We start from the raw sequence: 10070 nt of genomic DNA, 5'->3' as shown, positions 1-10070 counted from the left end.
TGACAGTACCGCTAAGACCAATTTACAAACAAGGTCTCATATGGATTAATAAAATTATCGACCAATAACAATAATAGTCAGTTATTAATAAAATAGTTTAAAAAATTAATTGTAAAATGTATATAATTAATAAATAAAATAATAAGTATATGATAAGTAAATAAAACTGAGTCCAAAAAAAATTAATAAATAAACAATGTTACATACAAAAAAAGAGATGTCAATGTACCTATAGATACATAGATAGGGCAAACTCAGGTATTGTCGAAATATCAAGAACGTTAAAAAAAAGTTTTAAATAAATTTATCAAATAAAAATTCAATGTCAACGATTTTAATAGCAAAAAAAACTAATGTTAAAAAGTTTAGATGAAAAACTTACCGTTTTTCTGGAGCGGTCTACTCGTAGTAGTATCAGGTATCGGTATCGTAACTTTCGTAACATCTCTCTTCATGATAAGAGTGATGTCTTCTGATTTCACTATCTCGCCATAATTCTTAATTATTGTAGTACCATTATGTTTGATAGAATATTGGTACCCTTGAGCACAGAACAGGTTGTTTTTGTCATAAGACTCGTCCAAGGATAATTCTATTTCGTTTGTGTTGGTGACCGGGTCGTAATGTTGGTTTTCAAGGCTTATGGGATCACGGTAACTGCGGTCTGCAATGAAACGTTTAAAAAGTGTACTGTTTCTTTCTATATTCAGCTTTTAAAACCCCGATATCGTGCTGTAAATGTTATAATTTGGGTATGGTTCACTCTATCATCGGTAGCTCAGTTGTCAACACGATGTGCTAGTATTCCAAAGTCTATAGTTTATATAGCTCCAGTTTATAAAACAAACGAAATTGAGCAAAAATAAGTTTTGTATGAAAAACTTAAATTCGCTGTATTTTTACCTATACCTTATTTTATTGTAATTACAAAGTTTCAGAGCAATCTAGTTAGTCGTTTTAAAATGATGGCGTAACTACGTTTGTATGGAGAACCGAGCTTGCCGGGTTCTTAAATTATGATTGATGCAAGTAAAAACATTACCTTTTCCCCTTCCCTTCCCCTTTTTTTCCTTTAGATCCCTAATAGAGATAAGTTCGCCTTTGTACTTCCATTACTGTAATTTATTTTTGTAAACCTGTGTTTTGTACAATAAAGTGATTATTACTACTACTACCTTTTCTGAACCACCTTAAAATCCTGCCGTCGACGGGGGCGCTGCCGCTGCAAGTGAACTTCCGCTGGCTGTCCACGTCGAATTCCATCCGAGTCTCTGGCCCCACCTTAACGTACAGCTCATCTGTAACACCAAAGTAGGATTTGACGGGTCATATATAGTATGAATCTTCTCAAATGATTTTTAGGCCTCAGATCCTAATCCGTTAAACAAAAGCCTTTGTTTCTTTTATGGAGAGGCGCCTTAGTCGCGTGTCAAAGCAACCATGTCGTTAAAAAGCAACTATCGTGATAGTATTAAGGTTCAAAATGTAACAGCTCATTAGATAACATGTTTGGGTAATGAAGAACGATCGGTTGCCTGTGAGTTAGAGTTGCTACATTGAACCATATAAATAGGACGGTAAAATTTATTTTTAAACGAGTTTGTTCCCGTTTGTGTAGTAGCGGTAGCATTGGTAACCGCTGAACAAAAGAAACAAAGGCCTTTGTTTAACAGGTTAGGGTGTTAGGCGTAAAAATCATTTGATAAAATTCATAATTAATATAGAACCAATAAGCATGTTACAATTACATAATTCGCATATTTACCCGACGTAACTATTAGTCAACCCCGTTCGTTATCGCTTCCGATGCAAAAGTGCCCATAATGCTCACGGCATTACCCCGCTGGATGGCTATGGATGGACAGCCTCTGCACCAGGAACGATTCGGAGCGGGGGTCCTCTCTCTTTTGCCTAAGTCGCCGGATTAATATAAATTAATAATTAAAATGTCCATTTTGTACAGCTCAAGATATCTCAATAAATAACAATACATTCAGTTTTAATTCGAACCTACAGGCACGAAAATTAATTATTAACCTAAAACCGAACCGCGGTCGAGGTACTCCTTCTATAGTAGCACTAATGTGCGGCTTTTCTGCGTTTAATACCCATATATCCGAGCATAATCGGATCGTTATGTCAATACAGTAAGTAAATAAAACTGTCCCAAAATTTAAAAAAAAAAATTCGCCTTCCGGTCCGCGTCATATAGTCTGTGAAAAATTGTAACGGAATGAAAACACAAAACTTGGCATGCTTTTTTTTCTTTTTAGGATCGAAAGAATTTGAGTACCGCCGTGGCCGGGTGGCCTAGAGGCCCAGGGCGTTAGCCGCGAAAGCTGAGGACGCTGGTTCTAATCCGGCCTCCTGGAGGGCTTTGGGGTATAGTATGAATTATCTCAGATAATTTTTTCGGGCTCGGGACCTAATCGGTTTCCTTTATGCAGGGGTTACACTGCTTACTGCTAATAGCCCCGGCATAAGTAACGGGAACAAGCCCGTTTAAAAAGCAAATTTACCATTCTATTTATATGGTTCAGATTCATAAAACAGCCCATTCGGAGATAACACGTTTAAAACTATAAACTGATATAAATGTCATATACGAAGGAAAAAATGACCAAAGCCTCCAGTGTCCAGAGCTGGAATCGAAGCAGCATCCCCCGTTTACCGGACAGGTGCCTGAACCGCACATATATGACATTTATTTCAGATTATCTATAGTTTAAATAGTAGTGTGTCTACTTGAAAAAACTAAAATTAAAATATTTTCTATGAAAATATTTTAACTTGGTCTTAGAGCACGTTTTGCTATCTGCAAAGAATATACCACCCGGTTGTTCTCTGAATGAGCTGTCATATAAATATGAACCTTAATACTATCACGATAGTTGCTTTTTAAACGACATGGCTGATTTGGCACGTGCTGAAAGGCTTTTGTTTGCTTTAACAGATTCCGAGCCGGAAAAAATCATCTGAGAAAATTTATATTATACTTTGTCTGTAGTCTGTTTTCTGTAATATGACATACAACAATAAATCAAATCAAGACTTACCGGACGGTATATCCTCGGTCTGAATTTCCAAGTTTATCCACTTGGACTCCTCTCCCCGTGTCCATTTTCCATCCGCGAGCATTCTATGCCTGGCGCAAAATACCGTTGAACGGCTGTCAATGCTCCTTCGGGTTTTCTTTAGGACCAACTCCATTGGGTTTAAAAGTTCTTTACTGGGATTTTGAATCATATTTAGCAATACATCATCACCCATCCAAGAATGTCCTACAAATCAAACAGTAAATTGTTAACCAAAGGACGAAATGGCGCCTTTCACCCGATTTAAACACTACTTTTCATTTCGAATACACGTATTGCTCGACCGTCTTTAGGTCCCAACCATAATGGCTGGAATCAATTTACCAGAGATGCTCGTCATAACTTTAGTCTTATACATATTCATCTTAAGACATATTCATCTTAAGACCTATCTTCAAAGAAGCATGGTAAAGGCTTTCAACCATGCCTTAAAGATCTTCCAGGGTCTCGGCAAACAATACAAATATACAATGTTATCGGCAAATCTCAGGTGCGACAAGAAGACACCATGGATATTGATACCAGTTCTGTCCCATGCAAACGTTTTTATGACGCCTTCTAGTACCGCCGTAAAAAGCTTGGGTGAAATTGGGCCCCTTGACGCACTCCCCTTTGGATGGATATTGTGGGTTACTGAGTTTGTGAAGCCGAACTTGCATTGTTGCCGAGGTATATAGCTCCCTGAGCAGATCCACGTGGCGATTGTCGATTGAGCAGCGATGGAGAGTCAAACACGGCCCAATGCTCGACACTGTCGAAGGCTTTTTCATAATCTACGAAGACCATGCACAAGGGTCCGGTTGTACTAGTAACTTTTCTACATTAACTGCTTTACCGGATGGATATGGTCGATCGTAGCGAATCCGCTGCGGAAACCAGCCTGCTCGGGAGGTTGGCACTCACCGAGAATACGAGTATGTAATAAGCGCTTAAAGTCTGTCCACGAAAAAAAGTGGTCATGCATAATAAAATAAATAAATGTGTAAATCTTTTATATGAACGCACTTAAACTATCGTGAGACATATTTCAAAATATTTATCATCGTTGCGCAACGAGCGACGAGGCGGGCGGCGCGGGCAGTGCACGACGTACAACCGCCGCGGACACTCGTGCCTGAGGATGGATTCCCAAAGAATCCGAAACATGTCGCCAAAAGCGACTAAAAATAATAGTGAGTAAAAACCGTACTGATAAATATCTTTTATATGAATTTGAATTTTCAAGCAGCACGTTTTGTACGTAATTTGTGGATATCAAACTAATTATTAAAAATACAAACATGATATACCGTATGATATTTAGCAATATATATCCCATGGTACCAATGTTTTCTTGTACAGCGTCTTCTGGCAGTCTTTACCAAGTTTCCCTGCAAAACATATAGGTTTTTTTTTAAATTAGATAATCCAAATTATACCTTATGACGTCCTCTTTTCACAAAAGAAAGATTTTTTCTAATTGTATTCAGATTGAGAAAGTTCTGAGGTTCTTTAACTTTGGTGAATTTGACTTTCTGACGAAATATTGCCTCCCATATAAAAGACTACTTTCAGTGCTTGGAGTCGAGTAGAAAGTCTTCCTGACTACCACAAATAGAAATGAGTTTCATGAAGTATTTTTTTGGGAAGATGACATTCTAATCTGCTTAGACATGTAAATTATATATAAATTATACATGACATGTAAATTATAATGTATATTGACTTGAATTGTAATGTAAACTATACTAATATTGAATTGACTCTGTCTTTGGAATGTTATTTATATATATATATATTACTATTGTATTTTAGGAATAAGTCTATTGTTTACCCTAAACCGGTTGATTGTGACACTTACTATTATAAGATACAATTGTAACATTTGTATACTGACATGCACAATCTGACAATAAATGATTACTTACTTACTTACTTAAAACAACTTGTAAAAATACAAATACAGTTGTGACATTGTAGCAGGAAGCGAGTGAAGATTGTCAAAAAACTCTGTACAAGCAATGAAACGTATGATGGAATTTATTTGGCGAAAACTCACACAAACTCATACATTAAAATACGATTTTATTTTTGTTATATATACAAATTATTCAAATAAAAAACTTCTTAAAAATATACACTCGGTAAAACGATATACCAGATCATCCACTACCACTTTTTTTCGCGGACATAGGTACTTTATTGGTAGTCATACCTTCTATCTTCCAGTTGCCAGTGGACCCCCATCCAGTGGCTACGCTGAAGTGTGTCGCATTAAACTGGGTGGTGCTGTTCCACGTGATGAAGGGGCTGGTCTCACCCTCGAACCCCGCCGCCACGAAATCACCGTCCTTTACATAAAGATATAGTATTTTATACAATCGTGATATAGGTAATAGAGACCTTGCTGAGTGGCCTAAATAAGGTACGAGATTGAAAAACTTGACTATATCACTATTGTATACAATACTTTTTTTACGAGTCAACAAAAATAATGCTTTTCCTACTATAAAACCAGTAGATAAAAAGATAGTACAAAAGACATCAACGCACTTCTTATTCATTAAATAATACCGCGTTGATATCTTTTGTTCTATCCTTTGGCGACAACGTGATTGGTCGAATTCATTACAGTTGACTAAAGCGTTTCGTAAGAACTAAGAAGTCATTATATATTATTATTAGTTGGGAGCCCAAAATTAGGTATGCGATTATAGTTTGGTATACGAAGTCTTAATTCAAACATTAAAGTCGGCGAGTAGAAAATAGTATATTGTGCTACCAGGGAGCAAAATGACATAATTACGGCGAGGGCGTACATTGAAGCCTAAACGAAGCGAAGGATTCTATAATAGAATCCCGAGAGTAACGAGGGATTCTAAAGTAGAATCCTGAGCCTAGTGAGGGATTCAAGTGATATTCATCAATAAATAATTTTGCTACCATGTGACACATACTGCTTTTCACATCACCTATGAGGTAATTATGATGTTTAAAAATATTATATAACCTAAAAAAATAATGTGCAAAAAAATGCAAAAATAGTATCCTAGAACAGAAAAGTGTTACTTTGATCCCTCCTAGCAGGGAAGAAAAGTGCCACTTTGATCCCTCCTAGCAGGGAAGAAAAACCCCTTTTTCGAAATTCGATCGAAGTGGCACTTTTCTTCCCTGCTAGAAGGGATCAAAGTAACACTTTTCTGTTATAGGACATTATTTTTAAATTTTTACCGTATTATTTTTTTAGATTAAATAAAAGTTTTAAACATTATAATTACCTCATAGGTGATGTGAAAAGCAATATATGTCACATGGTAGCAAAATTATCTCCATCTTGGGCGTAACACACTTGAATCCCTCACTACGCTCAGGATTCTACTTTCCTTCGCTTCGTTTAGGATTCAATTGTACGCCCTCGCCGTAAATATATCACTTTGCTCCCTTGTGACACAATCTACTATTTGCTACTAATAAAGGGCATACGAGGGCGGGTTGATAAATTTCCGAAATGAAGACGAAAAAACAAAGATATTTGAATCGGACAAATTTATTTTACTACATATGCTCCTTCTAGGTTGGTATAACCACCTGTGGTTACAAAATTTACTATGACAGTACCGCTCTATCCTATTATATCCTCTTTGTTCCGTTTTCATATAATTTTCTGTGAAGGCCCTCAAAATAGCCATTTTTGGCGTCAATTATTTTGGTGTTGGTGGTTTTTTGTCGTATTATCCACTTACTAACTAAAGGCTGTCTGTCTGTCCTTCCGTCTGTCTGTCCGTCTGTCGCCAGGCTATATCTCATCACATCTCATGAACCGTGATAGCTAGACAGTTGAAATTTTCACAGATGATGTATTTCTGTTGCCGCTATAACAACAAACTAGTTTTTTGCGCGGTGCGCGGGGCCCGAGGGCCCCGCGGTCATCGTGTTGTTGTTGTTGTTGTTGTTTTGTTGTTGTTGTTGTTGTTGTTGTTGTTTTTGGTGCTGTTGTTTTGGTGCTGTTGTTGGTCTTGTTGTTTTTGGTGCTGTTGTTTTGGTGCTGTTGTTTTTGGTGCTGTAGTTGTTGAGGTGTTGTTGTTGGTGCTGTTGTTTGTGCTGTTGTTGTTGTGTTGTTGTTGTTGGTGCAGTAGTTTTGTTTTCCAATGGAAAAAGTAATAAAGTTGTACTTTTGGTAGAAAGAAAAGATCCGCATGCGAGCACTTCATACCCGCAGCTCGGCCTTCGGCCTCGCGTGCTTGGGAAATCGTAAGGGACGCTTCGGGCCTTCGGCCCTACGCGGAGCTCGGCCTTCGGCCTTCGCTGGGTTTCGAAGCTCAGCGTCGGGCCTTCGGCCCGCCGCTTCGCTTATTAAGACACTTGGGGAGGGTTGGTTTTGCTTTGGGCGGTAAGCGGGAAGTTGGAGCTTAAACACGACCCAATAGTAAACATGTCTTGACAAGCTCACGTCGGGCCTACGGCCTTCGGCCTTCGGCCCGCCGTTTCGCTCGTCTAAGACATGTTTACTATTGGGTCGTGTTTAAGCTCCAACTTCCCCCTCTCGTGTGACGCTTCGGGCCTTCGGCCCTACGCGGAGCTCGGCCTTCGGCCTTCGCGAGCCTTGACGCTCCGCCGTCGGGCCTTCGGCCCGCCGGCTTCGCTTATCAACACAGTTGACTTGGTAGAACGTTTGGGAGCACTGCATTCACGCAGCTCGGCCTTCGGCCTCGCTTTAAATTACTTGGGGTTGGCACGCTTGGGGGTCGGGGTGAAGGCTCCGGGCCTTCGGCCCTCCGCCGGGGTCGGCCTTCGGCCTCCCGGCCCGAAGCTCGCCCTTCGGGCTCGCTTAACACACTTTTTGTATAGGATTTTGCTTTGTTCGACCTTAACGCAGCTCGGCCTTCGGCCTCGCCCAAAATTACTGGGGTTTATGCACGCCTGGCCATTCGGGGTGAAGCTCCGGGCCTGACGGCCCGTCGCGGGGTCGGCCTTCGGCCTCCCGGCCTGAAGCTCGCCCTTCGGGCTCGCTTAACCTACTCGAAAATTTGCCTTTGCCTCTGTCCGCCGCCATTTTGGATTTTTCCAAAAAATTTTTTCGACATACTAATCTCGGGCCCCGAGGCTCGCCGCATGCCAAATCTCAGCGCGCTCGGACCAACTTGAAAAAAAAAAAAAAAAAAAGTCTGCCATTTTGAAAAATTTTAAATGCAGTCGTACTTGTCTCGGGGCCCTCTATGACATTTGGTCGAGCACCCCCCACCCATCTCGCACCGTTTAAAAGTTGTCATACAAAAAAAAAGTGGCCATTTTTTCCGCCATTTTGAATTTTTTCCAAATTTTTTTTTTCCATACCAATCTAGGGGACCCCGAGATTCCGTGACCGAAATTTCAGCGCGCTAGGACCATTTTGAAAATTGGCCGCCATTTTGAATCCGCCATTTTGAAAAAAAAATGGTGGCTTCAAAAACTGCCCAGGGTCCTCTATGACATTTGGTCGAGCACCCCCCCACTAAGTCTCACCGTTTGGCCGGGCCGTCCGACATTTTTTGACCCAGGAGCCGAATCCAAAAATCCATATTTTTCTGGACCTACAAATTCCGCCCTCTATACAAAACTTTTTTTTTTTTTGGTCCAACCCTTCTACTTTCCAAATAAAACGTATATATTAGAAATGAGTCGTAATGTAGCTATATATATTATTAATACTAAAAACAAAATAAAATAAATATTTAAGTGGGGCTCTCATAGAACAAACGTGATATTTTTGTCGTTTTTTATTTATTTATTTATTTGCTTATTTAACCAACTTACATTTACAGCAGGTTGCCAAACATGAAAGTTATATGTCACAGTACAAAAATATAAAATTATTAATAACATATTTAAAAATAACATTTTGTTAAATTATTTGATAAACACATTACAAATTCATAGGTAGGTGTCAATTTAAATTTTAATATACATTAATTTTAGTACACATTTCGACGTAGGTAATATACACAACAAGTTATCTAATACTGTATTGTGGTAGGAGTGTTAATTGACTCCAAATAGCGAGTGGCTGTGGCCAGAAATCCCGACTCCGACTTTTTTGAGTAATAGTACGGAACCCTTCGTGTGCGAGTCCGACTAGCACTTGGCCGGTTTTTTAGAATTGGCTCGATGAGTACCTTTGGTAAGAATATTACAGTCAGCTATTAAAAAAAACAACAAAATGAAATTAAATATGTCGACATTTGTTATGCTTGTATCTGTTGCTCTTTTGACATGAAATCATTATTTATATGAATTTACATTTAAAAAAAATTAAATTTTTGACATTCTAATTCTTATTCTAGTCTATTTTATTTTGAATTCGACATATTAATTATTATTATTATATTCATTATTTAAATTTATTGGATCGTGATTTCTTTGTTGAAAGTTTAGCTTGTACTTTACCTTGCGTGCCCAGAACCCGCGAAATGCACTTTTTGCCACTTATTTGTACTTTACCTTGCGTGCCCAGAACCCGCGAAATGCATTTTTTGCCACTTATTTGTACTTTACCTTGCGTGCCCAGAACCCGCGAAATTCGCAATCGTTCACCATATAGTCGATTTTAGCGAAAATTTTGAATTGTCTGTTCAATGCTATGGAGTTCTTTTTCTTGGTCCATCCACTCAAAACCACCTGAAAATTGAATTAAATTTATTTCAGAATTTTGACATTCCATGAATTCGCTTGAAAATGTAAGCGTAGCCATAGAGAAATAAGTAAGCATAGAGTGCTCACTCCATAGTTCCATATATCAGTTTTGTTAACTTTTGTTACCAAAACGACTATATATCAAAGAGGATATAATTCTGTCTTTGAGACTATCAGGCTACAAAATTTACTATGATAGTACCGCTCTATCCTATCCTCTCCTCTTTGCTCGCGTATGATAAGCGATTTTAATATTTTTTTATTAAGTCATAATGTATGTTTGTCCACATTTTCGTTAGTCATAATTTGATTTTTCTTAGAAACGCG

The 10070-nt window shown here is 38.6% G+C and overlaps 1 protein-coding gene across 1 annotated transcript; it reads right to left on the bottom strand.

The window, feature by feature from the left end:
• Positions 1–365: 365 nt before the first annotated feature.
• LOC134752639 (uncharacterized) lies at positions 366–9719 on the bottom strand. Its single transcript, XM_063688309.1, has 5 exons — positions 9606–9719; positions 5290–5425; positions 3057–3281; positions 1176–1298; positions 366–664 (listed from the first exon to the last, which is right to left on the bottom strand). The coding sequence occupies exons 1-5, from the start codon at positions 9645–9647 to the stop codon at positions 366–368; spliced, it is 825 nt and encodes a 274-aa protein (XP_063544379.1). The 5' UTR covers positions 9648–9719.
• Between the last annotated feature and the right edge of the window lie 351 nt (positions 9720–10070).

Source organism: Cydia strobilella, chromosome 25 (assembly GCF_947568885.1).
Source record: "Cydia strobilella chromosome 25, ilCydStro3.1, whole genome shotgun sequence".
Taxonomy (NCBI): Eukaryota; Metazoa; Arthropoda; class Insecta; order Lepidoptera; family Tortricidae; genus Cydia; species Cydia strobilella.
Note: the sequence above shows the minus strand (reverse complement) of the source record. Positions and strands in the feature narration are given on the sequence as shown.